The 27,161-nt window shown below is 46.7% G+C and overlaps 1 protein-coding gene across 13 annotated transcripts; it reads right to left on the bottom strand.

Annotated features, from left to right (window-relative positions):
* Positions 1-123: 123 nt before the first annotated feature.
* On the bottom strand, positions 124-27,129 carry hectd1 (HECT domain containing 1). 13 transcript variants are annotated; one of them, XM_083683038.1, is made up of 42 exons: positions 26,938-27,129; positions 24,813-25,135; positions 24,084-24,318; positions 23,436-23,663; positions 22,888-23,169; positions 22,183-22,453; positions 21,786-21,862; positions 20,967-21,065; positions 20,502-20,616; positions 20,032-20,206; positions 19,108-19,246; positions 18,849-19,019; positions 18,411-18,636; positions 17,952-18,215; positions 17,549-17,625; positions 17,113-17,247; positions 16,736-16,882; positions 16,542-16,636; positions 16,335-16,440; positions 16,076-16,210; positions 15,527-15,666; positions 14,769-15,092; positions 14,221-14,387; positions 13,755-13,931; positions 10,738-11,604; positions 9,712-9,933; positions 8,895-9,073; positions 8,051-8,225; positions 7,577-7,799; positions 7,406-7,460; positions 6,887-7,069; positions 6,182-6,398; positions 5,330-5,412; positions 4,761-4,888; positions 4,176-4,377; positions 3,737-3,874; positions 2,708-3,354; positions 2,421-2,499; positions 2,101-2,194; positions 1,604-1,754; positions 1,301-1,445; positions 124-1,090 (listed from the first exon to the last, which is right to left on the bottom strand). In XM_083683038.1, exons 2-42 carry the CDS (start codon positions 24,950-24,952, stop codon positions 953-955), a joined length of 7,851 nt encoding a protein of 2,616 aa, XP_083539164.1. In that variant the 5' UTR covers positions 24,953-25,135; positions 26,938-27,129; the 3' UTR covers positions 124-952. The 13 variants fall into 13 exon arrangements, with proteins under 13 accessions (XP_083539164.1, XP_083539170.1, XP_083539172.1 ...); XM_083683044.1 differs by having other exon boundaries at positions 8,069-8,225; XM_083683046.1 differs by having other exon boundaries at positions 8,940-9,073.
* Between the last annotated feature and the right edge of the window lie 32 nt (positions 27,130-27,161).

The raw sequence follows: 27,161 nt of genomic DNA, 5'->3' as shown, positions 1-27,161 counted from the left end.
ATCTGTTTACTTCAAACTGCAACTTGAGTTAAATAAATGTTTATAATATACAAAGAAAATACAAGGGAAAGCATAGCTTGCTTTTTTTCTTTTTTTAAATGTGCCTTGCACACAGAACCAGTGTTTTTTTTTTTTTGTCTCTATAGCTTTATTGTAAAATTACACAAATGCACTCTGGGACTTTGATCCTTATAGCTGGGCAATGGACAATCAAAAACATACTCACACAGTAACGAAAGCAAAATGAAAAGGAAACAAAAGAAAAAATAATAAGCATGTGCATGATTGTATGCTGTAAGATTAAGTCAAAGGAAAAGAGGAACAAAAGAAATCCTAATATCCAAACAATGGCAGGCACTAGTAAAACTTAAAAACCTGGTAAGGAAAAATGCCAAACACTCTACAGTAAGCTCTAGACAAGCAGGTGCTTTATGCTGTATGTCCCCACGCTGGGGGTAGCGAGGGATCAACGATATGGAGAGAATTATGGTGTCTGGAAATCCAAAAAACTACAGAGAACTTTACACACGGATGCTCACAGCCAGAGTATGTTTGAGAGAGAGCGAGAGAGTAAGTAAACACTGTCGGGAGATGAGGAAACTGCTGCCCTGGCTTCCAGTCGCTCAAGCCCTTGAAGCAGTAGAGTGCCCTGGGAGGGGGGACGAGAGGGAGCTGTAACCAGTGGGGTGGGTAGGGAGGGGGGTGCCCCTTTTCTGTCTATCAGTAGCTAGTTGAGTCAAAGTGGGACTCTTTTCCTTACATTTAACAGGGGAGGTGGGGGGGGGGGGGTAAAGGGAGGTTGGGGGTTCATTTCATCAGAGAGCACAGCTTGGTTTCTTTATCTGCAACAAAACACGACAGGCTTGTTTCACCAGTAGGGGGCGATGGTTGGTTGGTTGGTCGGTTGGTCAGTCAAACAGAGGGGCAGGGAGAGGGGGCAGACGGAGCATGCTCAGTTGAGGTGAAAGCCCTTTTCCATGGTGGCCGCTAGGAGGCGCTCTCTCATGATGTCTTCAGAGGAGTACTCTGGCAGCTTCAGGTAGTGCACACAGGTGTTGACAGACGGGTAGCTGGAGTCTGTCGCGTCCACCTAGAACAGAACAGGTTAAGGTAAAGGTGGGTTATTACTTTGGAATCTCACACTGAAGTAAGGCATACACAAGGTTGGAGGCAGACAGAGTATTATAAATAGCCATTATAGATACCCATTATACTTACTATAATAACACTAAAATATACTTTTTTGGAACAAAGAAGTGTAAAAAGTGATGTAAAGTCATATTCCTAGACTGAGTCTTACCTTGCGGACGATGGTGAGGCGTGGGTGCAGGTTGGCGAGGCCACCAGGGGGCAGAGTGGAACAGCCTGTGGTGAACTGGAGGAAGGCTTTCCTCTCGTCTGACGACATGCCACACAGGACCCTGACGAAGCGCAGGAACCCAGGACTGGAGAGAGAGAGGAGAGGAGAGAACAGGGTTAAACACAAGGGAACAAGGCACTTCACACGTTTGATACCATTCCTCACACCATTCCATGCATTACAATGAGCCTGTCCTCCCGATTTCTACCTCCACCAGCCTCCCCTTGTAGGCGACCACTGTACCTGTCTCTAGTGTATCCCAGCTTGGGCTCTGTGTAGTTGACGACGTCCTCAGAGGTCCAGGAAGGAGACTGGTTTCCACACAGGATCATCTGGACTTCCTTGTGGCTGAAGGAGCTCAGCTTCTCCATGGGGAACACCCGGTTAAAGCCCTCTGGAGATGAAGATTAACACGTTGAGTCATTTTGGTGTGATTCAGACGTTACAGTTATCAGTCATTTAGGTGATTCAGTATAGTGAAGGATGTATGAGCCAGACTGTATTGTGGTATCTGGATTAATACAGTATAATTCTTAATCAAATAGCTACTGATATATTCATTCATTCCATTCAAAATTGAGTGTGCAAATAAAAGAAAAGGATTTTGTGCCTACCGAGTACAGAAATTAAATGCTTAGAGATGGAATCGAAGACATTCATGTGTGTTTATGACATGGACTGCTACTGTATGTGGGGTATCAATAAAGTTGACCTTGAATGTGGCATCTCCTCAGTCTTACCTCTGAAAGCCTCCATCTGTTTCTGGATGCCAGTGTGCATGCAGAAGTCAAACATGAGCTCCACATACTCCTCAGCATTCTCCATGGTTACCATCTGGACAGGGAGGGAGAGGAGGACAGAGACAGAGTCAGAGATCTCATACACTCAGAGGGGAACACTCCAGGGGAGGCTGGTGGAGGTGGAAGTCAGAGGACGGGCTCATTGATTTCTACCTCCACCAGCCTCCCCTGCACCTCACCTAATACACTCAGAGGGAAACACTCAGCTCTAGACCTCTGTAGTAACGTTGTAGGAATCAGAAATGTTGATGTCCACCTACCTCATCCTCTCCATTTGACTTCAGGTCGACAGCTGAAAAGCCGTGCACTTTGGACGAAGGACAGAACTGGAAGTTCAACCTGGGGGAGACAGAGGGTCAATGTTAGTCATAGATAGATCAGTTCAGAATTAAACACTTCCATAGAAGGAAGGAAAAAAGAAAGCAAGGTGGGAAAAGAGAGATGGATAGATGGAGACAGACAGACGGATGCATGGATAGAGTACTACTTTATCAATCCTCTGATGGTATATACATCTAAGAGGTTCAGAGTAGGGTTGGAATCTCACCCCAGGTCTTCTACGCAGAGGGGGGGTCCGGAGCCCATAGGGTTCCTCAACACGAGGTCCTGCAGCCTGGTGTTCTTCTCATCCTCCGACAGGCTCTTGTTCCCCAGGATCTGCCGCCTCTTTACCGCCAGCTCCTTCACCTCCTTCAGGAAGCGAGCTCTGTGGGGGTTGACCAGCTCAAAGTCCTCCCAGGTCAGCAGCCCATGGTACCAGGCAGGGGGCTTGGGCTTGGGGGGGTCCAGGATAAACTCAGACTTGGAGTCCTCGTCAAAGCTGCCTACAGAGTACGTGTCCTGGCTCTCCTCCGTCGAGGCTTCTGATTGGATCTCGCTGGAGAAGAAGTGGCGGTCGGGGTCGTAGAGGTAGGCAGGGCCATGGTGGGCAACGGGAACGCGTGATTGGTAGAGCAGCTTGCTCATGTTGCTTTTGATGTCGCCCATGCAGAGGAGTTTAAAGAAGGGGCGGGAGATGGGCAGGTCGACCAATCGATTGTCCTGGATGCACTTGGCGAGGAATACACCCAGGAAGAGGAAGAGTTTGGTGAGGCGTTCGAGCTCGTCGCTGTCCTGAGGGAAAGGAGCAGGGAACAGGCCGCAAGAACGCTGGACGTAGTAGCCAGGAGGCTTCAGACCACCACCCAGATCCACCTGGACACACACACACACACACACACACACACACACACACACACACACACACACACACACACACACACACACACACACACACACACACACACACACACACACACACACACAGTAAGTAAGGTGACATTTCATAAGCATGAACATGTAGGCATGTGTCATTAAGGATATTGATTTGTGAATGGCACAAGGTCAATTGAGGTTTCAATAGTGTGTGTGTGAGTTGTGTCAACTCTCTCATGTGAGTGTAAATTGTAACATTCCAAATATCATTGGTCTAACTGTTTCCAAGTGTGAATTGTATTCCAGTATTTCTCTCTCTTCTTCCCCCCCCCCCATCACCTATCTCCATGTTTTCTCTGTGTGTCAGTGCAGCATGACTTGCCTGTCTAGACTCATCATCTGGGAAGTCATCGTCACAGAGCCAGATGCCAAGGGAGGTCCTCTGGAACTCTGCTGCTACCAGGGCGTAGAACTCCAGGGTAGGACCTAGCCCTGTCCCCTCCTCTCCCTGGAACTCAACCTGGAGAGACACACACACGCAATAGTGAGTCACTATGACCCCTCATAACTATGACAGAGCTCCAGGGTAGGAGAGACATACACACAATACTCATAACCAGAGGAGAAGACTTCACGCACAGCATGACAAAGGATAAGCATATCATGAATGCTACGCCAGTCCAAACTGTACAAACACATTACTAGTCTCTAAGATGACTGACGCCTATACCAGTACCATGAATGTGCAAGGTTGGTATCATCACTGTCTGGACTATCAAAACCATGTCAGCAACTCCCTGCAGCCTGGCGTGGCATTTTACCTCCAGAACAGACTTCCTGTCAGCGTGGATCTGCATGACGCTCTCTGCCCACTCCATCATGGTCTCCCCGCGGGGCACCTTGACCCTCTCATGTTTGAGCCGGCCCACCCTGAACTCCCCAGGGTCGTCCCTCCGCACTGTGGTGGAAGGCCGCGAGCGCTCCATGGTGGCCTCCCGGCGGTTCTGGAGCCAGACTATCGCTCTGCAGGACAACACATACACACACACACACACACACACACACACACACGCACGCAAACACACACAGTCAGGACACACCAGCACAGATGGACAGTGTCGAGGATGTTCTCGCTCTTGAGAAGCCTGGTGCTAGCTTTAGGAAAGTCAAGAAACACAATTTTCCTTGTGATGGCCAATTAAGCCAAAACTGATCCAACTCTCACAGACCAATGTCCAGCATCAGATCTAACTGGCTGGGTGTGTCTCAAATGACACACTACAGTGATATCAGGGGAGGCTGGTGGAGGTAGAAATCAGAGGATGGGCTCATTGTAATGCATGGAATGCAATCAAAACACCGCCAGCCTCCCCTGCCAGCCTCCACTGAGTGATATTTGCCATTACCTGGAGGCCCCAAATGCAGTGCAGGTAAAGTACAGTTGTCTGGTCTCGAAGGGAATGAGGAAAGGACACTTGCTGGTCAGCTGTTCACACCAGTCTGGCAGAGCTCCACTAGCCAGGGCCAGGGGCTCCTATAGTGGGAGGGGAGGGGAAGAACACATGGTTAGAGGTTCCACTCTTAAAATCACAATGTTTACTATGGCCCTTAAAGGGGCAATTTGTCATTGGTACAAACATTTTTGGATTTCAAGAATCAATGCCATTCATTTAGAAGAACATAACTTCTAAATTACTCATGAGCTGAGATCAACTGACTTACCCCATGAGAGCCCAAAATATAAGCTTGTTTTACTCCATTGTTAGTAAACTATGCAATTGTCAGTCTTTGCATCTGTAGCTGTCTATGAATTTGAGAGTGCCATGTTTTCTAGCCACATCCTTCAGCTGTCTTCAAAACAAAATGTGTAATTGTTTGAATCCCAGATTTCCCCTTTAATGTCTGTATGTAATGCATGTCTATGTCCTGTGTTGTATACACTGCAATCATACTAAACCAATCCTAATGTGTTCACCTCTATCTGTTGTAGGATCTTGGTGGTGACCTTCTTGCTGGTGAATTCTTCAGGAGAAGCATTGAACTGGAGGTCATCCACATCTGGGCAACAGCACAGCAGGTGGATTAACATGAGTCATATCACAACGCTACAGTTGACCTTTCTATAGGACGGGATGGCAATTCAATGTGATCCAGGTACCTTCTCGAAAATCCCCGAACTTGGGGAAACATTGGGGGAAAACATTGGGACACTTCCATAGCAACCTGAAGTCACGCAGTAGTTACGTTTATAAAACACTTTTTTGGATCGTAACAGGATTTTCATTCTCGTAGGAATTTCGTGCTTAATATATTTACGTGTGATCTTCACCAATCAACTGAATGACACTTAAGTTACTTCTACATCAATCAGCAGATGCTAGCTGGCTAATAATGCTACCAGTCTATCGTAAAAGTTGTTAGTGTGTGGTAATATTTTCTGCATCTGTGGCGGCAGTTTGCCGACGGTGTACAATGATTTTGTTCAAATATGTTCTCAGTGACAGGCTAATGATAAAACAACATTAGTGCCAGGTTTAAGAGAACGGTGAGGATAAGTTTGGGGTATTTTTGCATGGCATCAGTGGTATGACCCTGCAGCGTTCCCCAAAGTGAGGGGTGTTGTTTTATAGATTTCCATTTGTTACGTATAACCGTCTCGCCCTATGCAAACACCTGAAATGTTTGAAGATCAGAAAATAAGCATGCACAATCTCTTGTAATGTATTCTCTACCCAATGACTACTGGATCATTGTCCTAGGACGTCTTTTAGACAGGTTCCAAGGACCCAAAACCTTTTAGGAGGGAGGAAGCATTAGGGTGACATACCTTCCTGTAGTGTGCGTCCAGAGTGGGGGTCCCCTCCGATGATGAAGAGGATGCGTAGCAGCTGAAGGACGTCCTCCACCCCGCAGGCGCTCTGACTGGAGCCGGCCTTTGCCTGGGCCTGTTCCTTGGCTTCACTCAGGATGTCACAGCTCTGGATGGCCCCCAGCGACCCAGGGCTCAGACCACCAGACCCCCTGCAACCCTGCTCACTGAACTCCTGCAAGCATAGAGGGGCCAGGTGAGAGGGGTAGATCCTCTGCTCTCTCCTCCATCACAGATACCTGAGGTTAACTGGCTAGAACACTGGGGGTGGACACTGCAGAACTGGACTAGGACACACCATGGCTACTGTCACATTCACTTACTGGCATTCACATGGTTGTTATTATTATTATTGTTGTTATGTCCATATATGACAAAGACAATGAAGCAGGACAAAGGAACAATGACGTCTACGGAACAGAAATGCGTTGAGGACAGAGAACAGAGCAGCCACAAGCCATTAAGGTTAAAGAGAACAGCGACAACAAACTGTCGTAACAGGTGGGCTACACATGTGACAAGCAAGAAGAAGAAGGAGAAACGATATATACAAAAATTAAAAAAAATAAAATTAAAAAAAAAGTGAAAAGGAAAGAAACAAAGTAATATATAGATATAGAGATAATAGATATAATAATATCATCCAGTGCTGTTGTTCTATACCTTGTATGCAGCTATGAGCTGAGAACAATTTCTGTTTTTCCTAATACTTTTATTAGTGCCGGTTAATTTCCAGAGGCGCAGGAAAGAGGAGTCTGCATTCTTCTGCATGAAGGTAATCAAGTCATTCTTTGGTAACTCATCTGTGCCAAGGTAACGTTCCACATGCTCTACAGACCAGCAACCCTACAACAGGAAGAACCAAATGTTGGTCTTTCCTGCTTGTATAACGTCTCAACTCGCACACGCAGTATAGAAACATGCATTACAGTAAAGTCACCACTAGGGGTCCTTGTGCAGTTAAGGCTACAGGTAGGTATAGACTACTAGACTAGTGTTGCTGTTTCACAGTCATGTCTCCTTGGTTTGTTTAAAGGGTTAGTGAGCAGAGCTCTGGCTATCTGGCTAGGTAGCTATCCAGGAGCAGCATTTAAGCTACACATTTGAAACAGCCACAGAAAATTCACAGCCAAGATTGAATGGGCAGGGGAGAGAAGAGGGGAGGGGAAATGTGGCAATTACCATTTTTCCGCTTTCCTTCTCCTTGTCCGAATCCTTCAATTCTCTGTACATTATCCTGCAAAAACAGAAAGGAACAATGTGTTAAAAATGAAACATTTTCCATAGACTACAAACAAAGTAGCATGAAAAACAAAAAAACAAAACAAACAGAAAGCAGAGCCCCATCCTTACGTGTAAGTGGGTTCCCAGATGCGGCGGAGTTTATCTGATTTGATGCTCCCGCTGCAGGAGAGCTGCAGGAGCTTCTGTACGTAATAGAAGATGGTGGACTTGTAGTTGGACAGAGGTAGTTCAACTTCCCTTGTGGTTCCCAGCCCTGCTACTTTGAGGATGAGGGCCAGGTGGGGGGAGGGGGCACACTCTACCTCCTCCTGGACTTCAGAACGAGGGGTACCTGCCAGGGATAAAGACAGGATGAAATGATAAGGACATTTACCATTGACCCCTGTGATTTACATAAAGGCACTAAGGCAGAGTTTAATAATGTGCAGAAGAATAGTTGGTCCGGTGCCATTTCACATCATGTTATGCACAATGAAGTCAACTGCTAAAAGCAGTGCTCTTCATTCAGAGCTATATAATGAGGCAAATACCATCTCCATAGCGTGTGTGTGTGTGCGTGCGCATGTGTGTGTCCGTATGTACCTCTCTGTGAGTGTGTACCTGGTGGAGGTATCTCCAGGTCAGTGGTCTGCTGGACGTTGGTCCGACCAGGTCTGGGGTCGAAGGCCGGGACGAGAGCAGAGAACTGGCGTTTGAGGACAAAGTCATCGTCCCAGGTTCTACGCCTTCCTCCTTTGGTTTCATACTCCTCCTCCTCCTGATAAAACACACACACACACACACACTGTTACTGCTCTGAAGACTGGGCCAGGGTAGTATAAATAACAATGAAACATGAAATAGAGAGAGGTCCCACTTCATATGGATAGGCCCCTGTAGATGGTCTCCTGGCCCCAGTATTTCAAAACATTTAATCTAGATCAGAATGATCCATGATGCCATCCAGGATGAGATCTATCTGGCAGATTTTGAGTAGTATAGTGGAAATCAGCCAGATAGATCTGATCATTCTGATCCACATGAAAAGTTTTGAAACACTGTGCCCAGATGTTCAAACTCTAATCGACAAATGATCAACTTGATGAGGAATAATTTTGTGTAAGAGTTGAGGCCTGGCTAGAATGTATTTTGTTAGCGTTAAGGCCATGACTAGAGTCAATGGAGTTAGTTGAACATCTATGAACAATCAATAAGGGAACTACCCAAATGAAGTGTTACCAACAGGAAACACAGATTCCTAAGGTTTTCAGGAGAAACAAAAAACCACAAACACATATCAAGCGTGTCACAAATCACAGAAAGGACTAGACCAACTTAAAAACAAAAGGAGGGGGGGATTTTCAAGCAACTTAAAGAGGGGGGGTTGCATGCAATCAACATATACATACACATATATGCGAGGAAGAGAAAGTGCAACAGCTTTTACCCTATTAAAATGTATGTGGAAACCAAGGTTAACCCTGGACCGTACCAGAACTTCCTCATACTCCTGGTCTTCCTGATTGTCATCTTCATTCTCATCATCATCATCGTCAGGCTCAGGGAGATCCTCCTCATCGTCTAACTCAGCCAATAGCGTGTTAGCACGACAGCTATCCAGGAAGTCTGCAGGGGAAGGAAACGAGTCAGTGAGAAAAACAACTCGGATCGACTTCAGGATGTAATTAAGTGGCTGAATTCCAAACCGACCGCTAGTTACTCTCTGAGTAAAGCTGTAGATGTGAGATGATTGGAGACGTATAACGGGACATATCACCATGTTGCTTACATCAGAGGAAGCTAGTGGAGGCAAAAATCATAGGACAGGCTCATTGTAATGCATGGAATGGAATCAAACACATACCATTCCTCATTCCGTTCCATGCATTACAATGAGACTGTCCTATGATTTTTGCCTCCACCAGCTCATATCAGATCAACAGTCGTGGTAGAGATTAGGGGTCAGCCTGGAATTCAGGAAGTTTTAGCCAAATACCTAAGGCTACTAGTATGTCAAGTGTTAGGCAGGTATGTGTTAATAGTAGTTGAAGCAGAGGAGGAGGAGGAGGTGTAGATGATGTGCATCAGCGGAGGCTGGTGGAGGTAGAAATCGGAGGATGGGCCCATTGTAATACATGGAATGGAATGAGGAATGGTATCAAATACCATTCCTCATTCCATTCCATGCATAACAATGAGCCCATCCTCCGATTTCCACCTCCACCAGCCTCCCCTGACGTGTACTGAACCGTGTCATATCCTACCATAGAGGGAGAACTCTGCCTCCTGACCTGTGTCGCTCTCGCTAGACGTGGAAGTCAGGCTGGTCGTCAGGGTGTTGCTAAGCAACTGGCCCACAGACAACCCTGTGGTTGCCGTGGCTACGTTATTGCTGCTGGTTACTATGGATGTGGACATGGTAACAGTGGAGGTTGTACCAGTGGTGGTGAGGTTAGGAAAGCTCTGCGCACCCATGAGAGGAGAAGCTGCAAACAAACACATAAAAACCATAGAAATGCCGTTAGTGACCTACGAGGCAAACTGAGGAGAAGCTGGTATTAATAAACACTACTGTTACAACAACTCTTGAGAGCGTGCTCCACTACCAAACCACTACTCATGCTTCGCTTGTCACATTCAACCTCATGTCAAAGCAGCTTCTGAGGGGAGGTAAGGTTTCAGTTCACAGAGATCTCCTTTAGTGTCAATATGAAGCACCAACTGTTCCATCAATTCACACTCACATCAACCAGAAAACTGGTACATGCCAATAACTTATAGACTGTGAAATGCCTCTCATCACTAGCTCAACAAAATGTTAGAGCAAATAAAACAAATCAGCAACACAAAGCAAGGTCAGCAGTAATTCAGCAGTAATTCAACATGGCTAGGTGAGCGACGATTCTCTATAACATTCACTGTGGTGGCCAAGACTTAGAATAACAATCATGTCTACTTTCAGTGTACGGTGAAAATACATATCCTTTTGTGCAGTTAGGCTATTTAAACATAATGCAGTGAGCTAGCTGGGTTGTGGTCTCTTATGTGCCCTGATGGCTGCAGGCTGCGGGGTTGCAGACAGAGGGAAAGGGGTGTTCCTAAAGACACTAAGTGGGTTTGAGCTCTGATCAAGACTGTAATAGCCCTCTGAACTAAAGCCTAGAAAAGGGGTACCTCTAACATGTAGTAGCAGGCCAGCAGCAATACACTCGCTGTCTGATAGCCCGCTGAGCTCAAGCCTAAGGCATCCACTGAACCCCCCTCTGCTACAGTAGCAGCATGATACTCACTGGCGGTGCTCATGACGTTGCGTCCCAGCGTGTTGGTGTTGTTGTCGCTGCTGCTGCGGCTCAGGTTCATGTTGTTGGTGGCGTTGGTACGTGACATGTTGGGCGCCCGCCGCACAAACGACTCCATCAGGCTGGCCTCGCGTGAGGACAGGTTGGGCACGCTGGCGCTGGAGCTCATGGGCGCCCCGGCTGCCAGCAGCGAGCTAACGGAGAGACGGGCGCTGGCAGCCGAACAGAGAGGCCTCTGGGATACGGCCTCCTTACTGGAGGACTCTGAGACAGAGCTGACGTCAGGCGAGCTCACGCTGACCAGTCCCATGGAGATGGCCGCGGCGTCGGCCGAAGCCTGCCGCAGGGCGCTGTCCGCCCCGGCTTTCCTTTCCTCGTCAGCGGTTAGCGTGCTGGTGCTAGAGGCGGACCCCGCCTCGGCAGAGGAGAGCACCACAATTGGCTCTTGTCCCTCAGCCCCGGGGGTTCCGATGCTGCCGAGACCACCGATCCCCAGAACCCCCCCCTGCTCCACCAGCAGACCCTCTGCCCTCCGCTCCACCTTGGTGGAGCCCAGACTGATATCGCTGCTGCTGGCCACACTACACACGGAGCTGCTACTGCCCTTCCTGCTGGAGGAGCTGGCCCCACCGCCCGCCCCCGCCGTAGAGGAGGAGGAGCCGCCTTTGTCCGGACAGTTATTTTTCACCAGGCTGCTCCAGGACTGCGCTGCGGGGCCTGAAACAGTGGATGAGACAGGTTTGGGTGACGGCGCAGACTCAGGGTCGTACCCTGGAGCAAGCTTGAGGTCAAACTTCCCTTCAGCACCCATACGGTAAGAGTTTGAGCCACCAGCATCCCAGGTGACATCAATCCAGCCTGGAAAGAGGATATGAACGGTGTGTGTGAGAGACCCAGCAGAGAGCAGAGACGGCAGCATAGTCAAAGACAGCAGCTCAGCCTGACACTGGACCAGATAAGAGGGGGAGAACACCACTGGCTACAGGTATGATAGATAGTCTGGTCCCAGACCTGGCTACAGGTCGGACAGATACAGTCTGGTCCCAGATAGACCACATAGAGCTTGAAACATTTTATGTAACTATGCCGAAACTGTTCTTTAGTAGTCACGTCAATAATAAAAGTCAAATAGAGATATTTGTGCCAAACATCTTAACTATACGAACTATCACTCTGGTCCAGGTGAAGCAATGAGATAGAAAAACATGAGTTACAGAAAATGACAAAAAAGCAAAGTAGAATATTTGGCAAATGCAAAGCTCAAAGCCACTTGGAGAAAAGTAAGGAACTGAAGAATATAATATAGTTCTGTCAATGTGTAAAAATATATAAATATAAATACACTTGCAATGGAGTCCATTCAGTGCTGGCAAATTGTGACATCAACATGCATTTAGCTGATTGATGGAGACAATTAGTCAAAAGGCTTGTTTTAATAAACACACTAATACAACAACAAGGCTGCCCAGAGGTTTACACAGCAAGGCAGAGGAGAAGAGGAGAGGAGATGCTGGTACAAATATGAAGAGGTTACCTGTTAGCTGGGGGTTGGGGGGAGGGCAGGGGAGGAGGGGGGGGAGAGGGAGAGGGGGAGGGGAAGGGCACCTCGACATTGCAAAGTAATAACAACAGAGAGGTATGGAGGAGGAGGAGGGGGGGGGGGGGACAGTTGGTAGGATTCGTCAAGTATAGAGGATGATGAAAGAGCGATTTTAGAAGACGTTGGCATTCATAGGTCGATCTTTTTGAGCTTTTCAGGGATCTTGTATTTGATCATGCGGGGTGGGGGTGTGGGAGAGAGAGCACCACATAATGCAGTTTTACACTAGCGTTGACTCAAACCCCCACCCCTGAGACTGATTTAAGTAAGAAAGAAAGAAATAGAATTCAGAATGCTGATTTGAATAGGAGTTCCATTCTATTCATTCCATTCCTATGGATCTAGGGGCAGTGCTTAGCCCATCTATATGAAGTGCTCTTGGTTATAATCTACCGTTCATATCAAGGGAGGCTGGTGGAGGTAGAAATCGGAGGACAGGCTCATTGTAATGCATGGAACGGAATAAGCAATAGTATCAAACACGTGTAATGCATGGAATGGAATGAAGAATGGTATGAAACACGTTTGATACTATTCCTCATTCCATTCCATGCATTACAATGAGCCCGTCCTCCGATTCCTACCTCCACCAGCCTCCCCTGGTTGATACAATGTGAGGAGTTAGATAGTGAAGAGAAGGTTTGAGAGAAGCTGATAGCAGGCCAGTCGCCCCGCCCGTTTGGAAATTTAGAGAGGTAGTACCCACAAACCACCTCTACTACAATGTCTTCTCCAGACAGTGGCTTTGATTGGGTTTAAGGACCAGGAGACCACATATATTAGCACAGACATGATCACCAACCCCCTCCCCCCCACCCTTAGAAAAATAAAAAAGGGATGCTTTTCTACAAGAGTTAGTCAAAAGGATATACATTCATACTAAAAGGCTCCTCGAATCATTTAAATGCGCTTGATGTTCACAATTTGTTTGGATCAATGACTCCATTGTTACTAGTTTGAGCAAACTCTCATGGAAATAATCCTGGGAAAGGCCTTTCTCTCCTGCAGCTCAGAGGCTTTGGGAGGAAATGTGATCCTAACCCAAACACTCCCCACCTAGATGACACTCTCTATAATACATGATAATGATAGTGTGAGGGTAGCCAAGGGGGATTCCCTGGTAAAGCTCTGCATTGTGTCTTGCTTTAGGACTTACACATGCATCAACAAACCAGGGGTGAGTTTCCCAAGAGCATCCTAGCACTCACATCATCTTAGCGCCATTGAAGGCAATGAACAAAAAAGGTGATCTTATGGCTAACCAAGCTTTTGGCGAAACTCACCCCAGTACTTTAAGCACCTGAAAATACATTTCTCGTTTCTTAATTCTAAACAAAATGCTTTCTTGTGTTCAGCACCCCATACACAGGGGAGTGAGGTCTATGGTTATGTGGGCAGCAGGTCTCACCATTGTGGGCCTCCCCGGTCACGGTGCCCTCCCCAGCAGGGTTTCCATCCTGGTCCCTCCACTTCCAGTCGATGCCTCGGACCACGCGCGCCCCAGGGACGATGTACTTCATCACCTGGGAGCGGAACAGACGCCTCTGCCGGCGCAGGTTGGCCTCGGCCTCCTTCACTGCTTTACCTGGACACACAGGTAGAGAGATGGGGATGGAGTCATGAGGACTGTCTACACATCGATTCATGTGTACTAAAACTGAATTTGAGGATCTAACTGCATGTTGCCCGGATCTATATTTGTCAATAATATTAAATACCACCAAGTGAACAAGACAGTCATTCTAAAGTATACCAGAGCTAAAGCGGATACAAATACATTGTCTGTTTGTTTTTTTTAAGAGATTCTAAAAGCATAAAGGGAAGTGTGTGCCTTTGGATCATGCCCTGTTAACAATAGTGATGGGTGTTCTTACCTAGCTGGTCCTCACAAACTCCGCTGACGGTGCCGTAGATCTCCAGCCCAGACAGAGACAGGTAGTGGGTCTGGCCGCTGGCGTTCTTGCCCATCTGTTTGATGCGGATGTGTCTCCAGCCCTGCTTCTCCTCCTTGGACGGGTCCAGAGGCCAGGTGGCCGTAGACCTACACAGCACACAGAGTCACAGAATGAAAACACAGTGACACACACACACTGACTTTGTCAAGACGTTGTCTTGTCTGTTACGATATAATCTATCACAAAGAGATCTTTTGCGTCCTGAAAATGTTTGGTAGGGAGCCATTACTTTGACTCTAATCTATAGAAGAAGAAAGTAATTAGATTAAATAGTAATTAATTAAAGGATTAGAGTCAAAGAATGGCTCCCTACCAATCATTTCCAGGCAGCAAAAAGCTACATTTACACACCAGGAAGAGGACTCATCTTGACATGTGACTACTTGGACTACTAAGTTGAGAGGTTCAGACTCATATTGACCAAAGCCAATCAAGTCCCAACGAGGCTATGTATCCCTAAGCCTTACCCAGGCTCGTTGAGGCTGCAGTCATCCACGTGTGTGTACAGGGTCATCCAGTTCTGGCCGTCCTTCGACACCTGGAACACCCAGTTCCTCAGGGCGGAGCGTCCGTAGCCCCGGGCATGGCGTAGTGTGTAGGCAGAGGGGATCACCCATAGGCCCAGGTCGATGGCGAACCATGCGTTCTTGTCATCGTTGGTGTGGCAGTTGAGGGCGGAGCTATCCCTGCTCAGGATGTCCTCCAGACGCCCGTAGGGGAGGTTCCGCCCTTCGGATGATGTCACGACCACCAGGCCGTAGGCGGCAGGGTTGACCCATTCATAGGCAGTCCTAGAGGGACGGAGGAGTCGCACGTTAGCATCAGGTCAATGGATATCTATGGACCGTGGCGCTTGAACGCAAAACTAACCTGGGGGTTGCTGAAAGACCAAAATGCACTTACAAACTGTCTAGTTTAGTCAACAACAGCTTAGTTAAGTGTAAAAATCTAATAAACTTGTATTTTCAGAGATCTGTTTCCTTCATGACAACAGTGTCACTTAGTGTTGGTGAACAAAAGCCTAGTTAGGTGGAAAATAAAAAGCTTGTATTTTCATGTGACTTTAAACACAACAAAATGCATTAGTAAGTAACCAGGTGATGTGGAAAAAAGGAAATTAACTCAAATGGTCTGTGTTGGTCAGCAATAGCCTAGTTAAGTGGCAAAAATTCCCCAAATCTTGTATTTTCAGCAAACTTCTTCCAACAACAAAATGGCGTCTTACTTGGCATTGGTGCCGATCCAGTAGACAATGCCGTTCTCATCAAAGTCATGCTGGTGTCTGAAGGTGAAGGTCTGGCCCTCACGCAGCTTCCTGACGAAGATGAACGAGGCCCTGTCAAAGTCGTACCACTGCTTCGCCACCTGGGGGGAGACGGGAGGAGTTTAGGAACAAGCTAGACCGGGAGAGTAGAATGGATGAAATTAGACTAGTGAAATGTTCAAAAATGCCTTTTCCCTTCGACATTTAAAAGCCACCAAATACATCCCCGATCGACTGCAAAAACATTGTTGCACTTGAGCTTTCTTGTTTTTAACTTTGTACTCGCCTATATTATAGTTTTATAGAACATCATAAATGTTGTTTATATGTGTGTAAATTGGTCCATGACTGTGAAGCAGTAATAAAACGACTACTACTACACTATTACACATCTGGGGTGAGTATGCCGAAAACCTCATAGCACAAAGGTCATCTTGACTTAAAAGTCTACGAAGCTTTCGGGAAAATCCCGCCCAGAAGTGATCTGAGAAAGGCAGGGTAAGATCTCACCATCTTAAGGAGGTATTGCTCCAGTGACTCCACAGTGGCCAGGGGTTCCATCTTCAGCATGCGGCCCGTACGGTCAATCAGGGCCGTCTCACCAGGGGCTCGTTCCAGGCGGAAACGCAACCGCCTTGTCAGAATCTAGAAACACGCACAGATGCACACATACAAACCAAATATTGACATGAGTTTTGCTGAACCAGAACTGATTACTGTGCTCATAGTCATTACTGTAAAGAACATTAGTTGTGGAGGGGAGATGTACCTGCAGGTTGTAGGTAGATCCCGGGGTGTCATACAGGTGCAGGGGGAGCCGTTCTATAGACTCCAGGACTGCTAGTAGCTTACGGATTAAGGCAACGGCTGGTCGGCTGCAGAGGAGAGACACAGGGGAGGGTCAGTGACTGAGACACCGTCTACACTGCACAGATCAATATGTATGAGAGTTGTGATATCGGATTATAGCTAGTACCTTTCATCGTCTTCGTTTTCACTGAAAGCTGTTTTAAATACATTTATCCTCTCCATCAATGGCTTACAATCATGCTTCATGTCAAGTTCCACACTCTGGAAGACAAAAAGAGAAAACAGTGAGTTAGCCGCTTAGAGACTTGAGTCGACAAAGAAAAGGGAAAAACTCAAAAGGAAAATGGGATAATAACGTACACTATTAAGGACAGTAAAAAGTGCTTGGACGAGGCCACTGCTGCACATCTCGTAGGGGGAGATTGTGTTCTCGTCCTTGAGAACCACGATCAAGTTTTCCAGAGCCGTCTTCATCAGGTCTCTCCACGTGTTCTCTCCTTCGATACACTGGGACACACCAAACAGAACAGTGAGATAAAACCTAGAACATTCTCTCAGATCTACTCTAAGTGTCTGGGACCAGGGGACTAGGAATTAGCATGTGTAATAAACTTGTGAAACTAGGTCAGTGTAAATGCTTCCATATGTGTCCCTACTCCACCATACCTGTCTGTTGGTGTGCAGTAGTAGTAGTAGTAGTAGTAGTAATAATAATAATAATAATAATGGTCTGTTACCTGTCTGTTGGTGTGCAGTTCCCAGGCAGACTCCAGCTGTGTGGCGATGTTCCTCAGGGTGACCACCACTCCTCTGGGCATGCTCTCTACCGCCTTGAAGTGGTCGTCATACAGGTCCCTGGCCATGGTCTTCACCTGGGGGGGGAGGGGAGGCGAGAGGATAGGAGAGAGGGGAGAGGAGACATGCTCTAGGGTTACTGGGACCGCTCTATTATGAGCATTGATTAAGTACTTTGGTTGTGTGAAGGGTACTAAATAAATTGCTGAGTAATAACTAGAAATACATGTGGTTGTGTGAAACGTAAGTCATAACAGAGAAACGGCTACTTGGGGAAAATGTGTAATGCTCCCTCTCTCTCATTACTGTGAAACTCTGATACGTCATACGAGAAGTGGAACTCAAGAGGTCGTCAGAGAACAAAAACAAAACATCCACCTTTTGTTTAGTTTTCTCCAATTTGGATTTCAGCTTCCTTCCTCTCTTTCCAGTCCAGCCAGTCACAAACTCAGAACCTAGACCACAGGACGGAGGCGGAAACCATGAGAAGGATGACAAGGCAATTACCTAAAAACTAGCTTTAACTAACTAGTTGCTGTAAAACAACTAGTGAGCTCAATGACTTGGCTGCATATGGACATAATATGAATGCGTTTTGTGCCTGTGTGTTTGGGTGCCTTGCGTTTTTAATATGTTGAGGGTGTTAATGTGTCAGTGTGTTTTATGTACCTTTTATCTTGATGGAGCATGTGAGACAAAACTCATTTATGTGCAACAGACCATAATCTAATCTAATCTAATCAAAACAAAGATTACATGAGTCAAGATGAACCGAATTTACCGAGGGAGGTCTCAGCTGTGAACGAGTGCTTGGTGCCTCTGTTGGACTCGAACACAAAGCCCGGCAGGTCTTCCTTCAAGATGGTGGCCTGCTGACCGTCAGAGTTGTGTATGGCAATCTCCCCCTCCTTCAGACAGGTGAGGGACCAGTTCCCCACCGTCAGCTTGGTAGGGCCCAGGGACGACAGGATGGGCTGGCTGGCTGTCACAGGCTTCACCTGGCTACGAGCACGCTGGAGCTTCTCCAGAAACTCACTACGGCTCTCTGGAGGGTCACAAACACAGGAGACAGTATTGTCAGCGGAGATGCTTAGTATGACAACCTAACTCTGTTATTCACCATCAATAACAATGCATGAAATGTCTGTGTGTATCTAGTCGTCCTTCCGATCCTACCTCGAGAGTGCCATATGGTAGCTAGCCAGCTAGTGTGTGTGTGTGTGCGAGCATGTCAGCCTACCTGAGCTATCGGAGCCTCCCTCAGGACTACCACTGGAGTACATGGTGGCCAGCTTGCCGTCCAGTATGAAGCGGAACCAGCCGTTGGAGCCGTTGGAGAGCTCCAGGGCGGCCGCGTCGCTCCAGATGTACAGGCAGTCTCTGCCCCGGATGATGGACCAGTCCCTCCAGTGGTACGGCTTGCCCTGCTGCACCTCTTTGGCATCCTCCTGAGGCTCATCCTCCTGCTGCAAGGGGAAAGAGATCAAGATTAGATCTAGTCTGTAACATGTTGCTCCTGAAGCATTGTTTTGTAATTATCTATGAGTTTGGTATCCTGAAAACTAAGAATTTTGTGTTTAAACAAGGAATATGAATCATACTGTTTCAATTCAGGGCAAAATCGTGCAAACAATCGAGCAACTGCTTTTCTATCATCATTTCCCAGATCATTATTGACCTTCTCAGGTTTGGACTCCTCTTCGTTCTCGTCGTCTGAGGTGGGTCCGGCCAGAGTGGACACCTTGTTGATGACCCCCAGCCTGGCCAGCTGGTCGAGGAACACGTCCCCGCCCTTGTCCACCAGGTCTCTGATGATCTGCAGCGCTAGCAGGTGGCCGTCGTCATCATCCTGGGAGGGGGAGACACACACACTATAGATAAGCTATTGTCTACTAGATGGTGTGTGTGTGTGTGTGTGTGTGTGTGTCTGTACTAACCTCCTGGTCCAGGACTGTAGCAGTGATCTCCACCAGCACGGTAGGCAGGTTGTGACCAGCGTCAGAGTCACACACCTCCTTCAGCAGCACCTCACCGCTGTAGTGGACCATCTTCCTGATCAGAGCCAGGCTGGCTTTCCTGGGGGGGGGGGGGGACAGACACAGATGGGAAGTTAGTCACCAGGGCCCAAGATTTCAAAACATTGAATCTAGATCAGAATGATCTAGATTTAGTTTTTTTCTACCAGGATCAGATCGAGCTGGCTGATTTCCCTTATACTACTCCAAATCTACCTGATCCTGGATAGAAAAAAAAGAATCTGGATCATTCTGATCTAGATTAAACTTCTTGAATACTGGGCCCTGATGACTATTACTGCAAAATGTAGTTTCTGTGTAGGAGGGAGGAGCAGTGGAGAGGAAGTCATACGGTCTACCTCAGTGAAACCAGGAAATGAACTGGGAAAGTTAAATGAAATAAGGCCCTTGAAGGCACATTGCCCGTTCTGCAACGGCACTGTGTCATTTTGTACGACACAAAACAAGAGCATGTCCATGTCATTTGCAACTTCCTCTTGGTCTTCTGATGAATACTAATTCAGTCATATTTTGGAAACTGCATACAATGTGCTAGGCACTGGGTCAACTGAAGCTCAGAGAGGATCGACTGAAAGTATGGGTTTTACCGAACAGAAGGCAGCATTGTTTTAATAATAATAATAATAACTATAATTGATTGCATCAATCGCTTACATTGTCATTGTCAGGGGGAGAAGGTTTTGTAAGTTGTAATTGCCTAATTAGAAGGTAGAATTGTTTTAATAATGAGAACTGATTGCATTTATATAGTTCCTTTCTAGACACCCAAAGCGGTTGCGTTGTTAAGGGATAGAAGGTTTTGGTTGCTGTGTAAGTTGTGCTTACCGAATAGAAGGCAGCATGGTTTGCTGAAAGGTTTGTGCAAATACAGGTAGCAGCCTCTTCAGGTAGATGGGAGCCATCTCTGGGTCTCCCTTGGGTTCACTCCCCTCCTCCTCCTCCTTGTTCACGTCCTTCTTCTTCTTGTCGTCTCCCTTGTTCACGGGGCACATCCAGTCTCCTAGGGAACACAGCAGGCCAACACTCACCACCTGGGGGTTCCTTCTCTGGTACATAGCATCAACATCATAGAAACAAGGTTCCCACCACTTTCTGAAACATCAAACTCAAGAACTTTCAATGACTTTTAAAACCCATGGGAACCATGTTATAATAATCAAGGTCTTTCACAGACTATTCTGTTGACTTGACAGGCTAAAACCTGATTCACTTCATTTTAATAACATAATCAGACATACGAAAATACACCCACATAATCACACTATTCAGAGATGAAAAGACTGACTGAAACTCACCAGGAGACTGTAGGATAGCGACCACCTCGCTGTGTCCTCTCTCCCTGGCTTTGTCCAGAGGAGTCTTCCCATCTTCGTCTCTGAGGTCAGGATTCGCTCCATGACGGAGCAGAGTCTACGGACACACACAAAGGTTTCATATGTGAATGTCCATGTTAACAAAGTTATGTTGTCTTAATAACTTCTGAAAAGAGCACCAGCACTTCATCATCATCATCATCATCAGTGCGCAGTATTTCAAAACTTTGCAAAAAAGAATATGGATCATTCTGATCTAGAATGTTTGGAAATACTGGGCCTAAGGTTTAGTCTGTGTTTAAAGTGTATTTGAAAACAATGGGGGAAGAAATATGTGTATTTGAGATGAACTGTTACAGTGTCAGCGCTGTACAAAATATTTCCCATGAGGGGGGAGAGAGAGAGAGAGAGAGAGAGAGAGAGAGAGAGAGAGAGAACGTTTGGTACCTTTGCTACTTGAGGTCGGCCGAAGCAGGCAGCGTAGTGGAGGGAGGAGGACCTCTGGCCTCTATTGACATCAGCACCTCTTTCACATAGGAACTCCACCTGGAACAGTCATCACGAGAGAGAGAGAGAGAGAGAGAGAGAGAAAACAGTCAAGTCAAAACAGGTGTGTTTAAATCTAAACCTGACTTACCTCTGCTCTAGCCTGAGGTGACAGAACAGCCGTTACATGGGGTATGTCACAAAAATCAATGAGTTCACTTGCTAACTTTCATAACTACTCGGAAATACTTTCATATTCAGGTTTTTATGAAAGACAGGCTTGAAATGTAAAATAGGGTGGGACTAACTCGATCCTCACTGCTACCCATTCAAATTGAGTCTTCTTTATGAATCAGAAAATCATTAGCTATAACTGAATGTTCATAAACTTGAGGTGACTAACTTAATGATTCTGCTCTCTCATACACCTCTCTAGTCTCTTTGCATTAGAGCAGATGATACCCACGTTTGTGTGTGTGTGTGTGTGTCTCTCTGCCTGCCTGTCTGTGTGTGTGTGTCTGTATCTGTATGTGGCTTGTTGCTATGGACACCTATTGGCATAACCTTGAGCAGCGAGGCCATTCTGTGTTTCAGCAGCCTTGTTCACAACAGAGGGAGGAGGAGATGCTAGCCTTAATACCACTGCCACAATGACCCATTATTTCCCTATGTATAATCACCACATTATGTATTGGCTAATCATGTCGCTGCAAGGCTGAACACAATCGCTCGGGAGGGAGGGAGATTGAGTATTGAAAGCTAAAAATAATCACATCTTACCATTTCCTGTGTTCCAAATGCTGAGGCCCAGTTCAGAAGAGTCTGTCCCACATCATCCATGAAATTCACTTCAAAAGCTACAAGACAAAGGAGGCGTTTCAACCCGTTAGACGGCACAAAACACCAGCTGATTCGCCACGAGATACGGAGATAATACAGTGGAAATAAAACACTAAACAGAAAAGAAAACACACCAGTATACCAAGATTGGACAGGCTGCCTAGGAAGCAGACTGGCATGACAAGGCATATATAGAGTATCAGACAAGAGAGGTAGCCTGAGGCAATAAACATGGCTGCTGCTATGAGTCCAGTTCTACAAATAAACACATTATTCTCTAATGCAGTAGGCCTGCATCCTTCTCTTTTATTAATTCAGAGCATGCATCGTCCCCCACCTCCGGTGTCTATGGCATCGATGAGTGCGTCCGTGTCTTTGCTACGGATACAGTCGATGAGCTGTCGGTGGGAGCGCTCCCCGGAGCTGTCGAGGCGCCGAAGGCCCGGGATGCGGCCCGTGGAGCCGGCGGTGGATTTGGGCAGGGCCTTGCGGCCCTCGAAGAGGAGGACCAGGAGGAGGTCCACCAGACGCATGGTGTCCAGGACGCAGCGTTCGTCACCCTGCAGGGCGCTCTCCATGGAGTCAGGCAGCGCTGAACGCAGCAGGTCCTAGAGGAGGAGGGGGGGGGGGCTGCTGTTTATTCTGGATTATGCTGGATTATTCTCCTTGTCTGGATCTATTACCTCTACTATGCTGCTTGTTCAAACACTTGGTCTCTTCACTTGAAGAGTGTACGAAATGTAAATGGGCTCCATCCATTGTTTACATTTATGTAAATATCATTACATTCTTGGTCATCTCTCGTTTTCCTGGGAATGAATGCAGCTTGATTTGCTGCTATATTGTAGTCAAATCAAGATGTATTCATTTCTGAATTAAGCTGAATACCAAAATGAGAGCAAAATGTATCTACTAAATTAATTACAGAGCTCAAGATCCCAAGACATCACCCTTTACACAAATGATGAATTCACTCCTCACTGATTTCTGTAGAAAGCGGAGGACCAAAATCAAGGTTTAATAAAAGGGTTATTGTCCTTACATGTGTGACAAGAGGGGATCCCCTGCAGAGCGTGGACAGCAGACTGACGATGGTGGACACCTGGTTGCTGAGTTTGGAGTCGGCAGCGGTGGGGGCGGCGCCTGTGGAGGTGCGGCCGGGCTTACAGGTGGAGGAGGGGCCAGAGACGGTCCCACCTGCGGCTGCCATGCGGGACAGCAGCTCCTCCGTGAGGCCGTGTTTGGCCAGGGGCGCCGGGTCCACCCCTCGGCGGGTGAAACGGTCCGCAAGGGAGGCGAAGCAGCGCAGAGCACCGTCAGACACCTGGGAGAGCAGGGTCAACGGATTTAGATCAATGACAATATAACCAAGCTACAATCCATGTATTGATTACCAGACCTAGGTCAAAATAGCACTCGATTATTTTCTAGCTTGATATAACTTGTCTGGCACAACAGTACCAATACAATAGTCACACACAAAAAGAGGAAACCCCACCCATCTGATGTGCCAAGCAAACCAGGTCAAGTGCACCTCAAATAATTGGCAGTCCATCCAGGTCTATTGATGCAGACTGTTAGTCTTCTTACCTGGTGATCTTCGTGTTTGAGCAGGCTGGAGAGGGACTCTACGCAGGTCTCTAGGGAGGAGTCCTGAGGCTCCATCTTGCTGCAGAGGCGAGACACCACCGACATGGCTGAGTGGAGTGTGTCCTTGTGAACAAGATGGCCGCTGTCTCTGATGAAGCTCAGGACACAGTTCAGACCTCCAGCCTCAAACACTGCCCCGGACTCCCTGGTACAGATCAGCTCCAGCACCTGATCACAACAAACAAACCAACATTAACCATACGATAAAACTTTACAACAGTTCAACACAATTCTGTGCATAAATAACAAGTGTTTATGAATTAAACTGTTCAATCATGTACTTCTGTTTGGTGTTTCCTGTCCGACTTTGCTGTGTCTGGGCCTATATTGACAATGTTACAACAGCACAAAGCTAATTTGCCTAAAAGCTCGGCTGGTAACTTGCATATGAAGGTAGCAAATTTGAATAAAAGCAAGCTTCTTTCTCCTCTAAAACAGATCTCAATGAGACTAACATGGATGAGTAAATAAAAAGCACAACCTGCTATTTCTTCCTGGTTTCTTTCTTGCCAGGTCACCCTCTGAAGGATCTTACCTGGTTAAATAAAGGTGAATTTTAACCAAATAAAAACAACAGTGGTAGTGTACCTTGACACACTGTTCAGCCAGGTCTCTGCTGGTCCTGTTGTTGAGCTCCACCACCACCAGCCTGTTGCAGAGGGCCTTGATAGCCCCGTCCACGCCTACGATCCTGCGGGTGCACTCTGCCGACACATCCAGGTAGTAGGTGATGGCACGGGCAGTCACCTCCAGCACGTTGTCTGGGGCGCTCTCATCCAGGAAGATCTTACACAGTGCTGGGAGGAAGGTGCGCGGGGGACATCTAGGGGAAAAGCCGTGGAACAAGGGTGGGTCAGTGAAGTTGGTCATATCAGTTGTTGCAGCTTACTTCAATCATTCCAGAAAAAGACTGCCAAGTTATGCACAGCATGCATCAGCAAAGGGAAGGGAAATGGGAACAAACACAGATTTATGCTCAATCTTCTAACATTTAATCCAACAGCAGATAATAGGCCGCATGGGCGGAACCAGGCGGAAGATGATAGATAAATACAAGCAGTTATCTGTGACTCATCAGATAAAGATTGCTTTGTCATTCATCAGCTGCCTATTTTCCCAAAGTCTCAAATCAACCCCCAGGTTGGACAGGAATAAGCAATGTAAAATAAATTCCACCTGACCCCATCAGAGGGCAAGGCAGGGCCATCTACTGTCTTGCTTATACCGATCCAATCCTTTCAGATCTACAAGTGGATAGGATGTGAGGGCTCGACTAGATGTTGTTTCTGGACGTTGACAGCAGTGACTCAGACTCACGTCTCAAAGCAGCGGTCGACGTTGTCAGACATGAGTAGCAGCATGCAGAGCTGCTCCAGAGCGATGAGCTGCATGTCCCTCTCGTCCCCCTGGCCCATTTGGAGCCATTCTAGCAGGGTGTCTGGGTCCACGTCCGCCATGGTCGCCCTCGCCCTCCGCTAGGGATACACTCCCTATGCTGAACCCCCGCTGCCGTCCCGGTCCGACTGGCACTACGCCCAATCACTGTCCACTGAGCTGGGGACGCATCCGCCGGGAGGTGGAACTACTGGTGGACAAGGCAAATCACTACTCAGACCTCTTCTTCTGTGTCATGTAGTCAACTAGGGTGAGGAGAGGGGGGAAAGAGAGAATGGGGAGAAAACATACGAGTTAAGTATGAGTAACTGCTCGGGGTGGATTCCCAGACCCAGGTTAAGCCTAGTCCTAGATTAAACACACCTTCAATTGAAAGTCTCCATTAATTTCCACTTTTTAGTATAGGATTAGTATTAATCTGTGTCTGGGAAACCAGAGCATGGAGGCTGTTTCCGAGACCCAGATTAAGCCTAGTCCAAGACTAAAGACCATGTTCAGTTCAGAATCTGGGAAACAGCCCCAAATGGATTATGTTGGGCAAGTCAGAGCAACAATAGTTTAAAGCCTAGTTCATATGTAACTGCAGAAAAAATATAATTGGTAATACCACACACAACCAATGGAGACTTAAAACCTGGCAGTTAAAACCTGTTCTCCAGGTAGCAACACAGAGATCCACAACACAACAGATCAAATGGTTTCAGGTGAGGTTCAAGGGGAAAGCTCTGTAGCCTAAATTGATTATTAATGTGAACCCACAGAACTGTGTCCTTTGTTCGAGCCTGGATGGCTATAAACAGGCTTTGTAAGGTCGATCCTATTATCAACAGATTAATCACAAATTGCCAGGGAGCATTGAGGGTTTCGACAACTCCGGCCTAAGACAGGCATTGACTCAACACACACACACAACTGCTCTTTTAGCTATTTTACAGGATTTCACATCTATTTTACCATGGGCTTATGGTACAGAACAAAGTATCCAAATGTGTAATTTCAAAACCACTGGGAAAATGCATTGTTCTCAAGCCACCTCCGTAGTGAAATTACTGGGCTGTGGATCTGAGGCAGCAAGTTTCTTGTTTATTTTGCTGTGTCTGATGGTAACAGACTGAATTTTTACAGAGTAAACACTATTTAATGACACCTCCTTTGGGTGTACGATATGTCTTTGAGAGCTTCCGTAGCGTTCATATTCCATCAACACAGTACAGAAACATAACATATAGCCTAGGCCTAAGAAAGTCAAACAGACAGATATCTTAGAGTAATATGTAAAAGGCCTGACAGTTAATTTGCAAATAAAAGACTGACTAATAGGCCCACAATTATTGTTAGCTAGCTATGTTAAGACAATTTGACATTTAATTTCTGGCTTCGAGACAAGAGAACCTGCTAGCTAGCTTGCAAATGTCGAAACTGTTGTTGTGACAAGTTAATTGGCGAGTCTTACAGTCTTACAAAACAAGTTAGCTATATTGACTAGCAACAGATAAGGCCCAAGCAAGACAAGGTAGTAAGTTAGCTAGCTAGCTTTTTATCCAACAGTACCATATGTGCCTACCACGGCAAATGGCTCGTCAACTAATGTGGGTTTTAGGAATAACTGTTAGCTAGACTAGCAAGATTTACATTTATATCTGGCTATATTTAGCTATGGATAAATAGATAGCCACCTAGCTAACAAACGTTAGCTCCATAGTCAGATTAGCTAACTGGATATCTATCTAGCAGTAACAAGATGGCAAGATTATAGCCAACTTGCTATTCTAGCTGACTAAAAACAACAACACAATTGGCATACTCCTTGAGCACTATCGACATGAAATATCCTTGGTTGGAAAAATACTAATATGTCCTTCTAAATATGTTTATCACAAAGTAGCTAGCTACCAATTAAAGCTACATGGCCCGAACACCAAAATGTAGACCGCGACGCTGAAGTTCCATGAGAGCCTAAGGCCCCAGCACTTCTGTCAGTCACCGCACGTAGGAAACCGTCGGTAGCTCGGCTTACAACACCCACCGTCAGCGGATAAACACTCACCGTCTTTCAGCTGTTGACGAGAAGAAAGCGATGGTCGATCAAACTAAACGGTGCCTAAAGGAACAAGCGAACCTAAGGAAAACTCTACTTCAGTCCCATATCTTCTTATCGAGACGGAAAGGTCAAAGTGGACGGTAACGCAATACACAAATTCGAGCGAAATGGAGAGCCGTCGAGGGAACCGAGTTGGCTCTCCGTCGTATGCATCACGAGGCTACGCAGCG

This window comes from Argentina silus (genome assembly GCF_951799395.1).
Source record: "Argentina silus genome assembly, chromosome: 13".
Lineage (NCBI taxonomy): Eukaryota > Metazoa > Chordata > Actinopteri > Argentiniformes > Argentinidae > Argentina > Argentina silus.
The sequence above is the reverse complement of the archived record's forward strand: the minus strand, read 5'-3'. Positions and strand labels throughout refer to the sequence as shown.

What these genes read in the sequence shown, in the direction of transcription:
- hectd1 (XM_083683038.1), bottom strand. Translation starts at nt 24,952, where the DNA reads ATGGCGGACGTGGACCCAGACACCCTGCTAGAATGGCTCCAAATGGGC. An exon ending in AGATCCTACAACAGATAGAG is followed by an intron (nt 4,889 to 5,329) that starts GTGAACACATTA and finishes CTCCCACTATAG; the next exon opens with GAGCCCCTGGCCCTGGCTAG. An exon ending in ACTGCATTTGGGGCCTCCAG is followed by an intron (nt 4,378 to 4,760) that starts GTAATGGCAAAT and finishes GTTGTCCTGCAG; the next exon opens with AGCGATAGTCTGGCTCCAGA.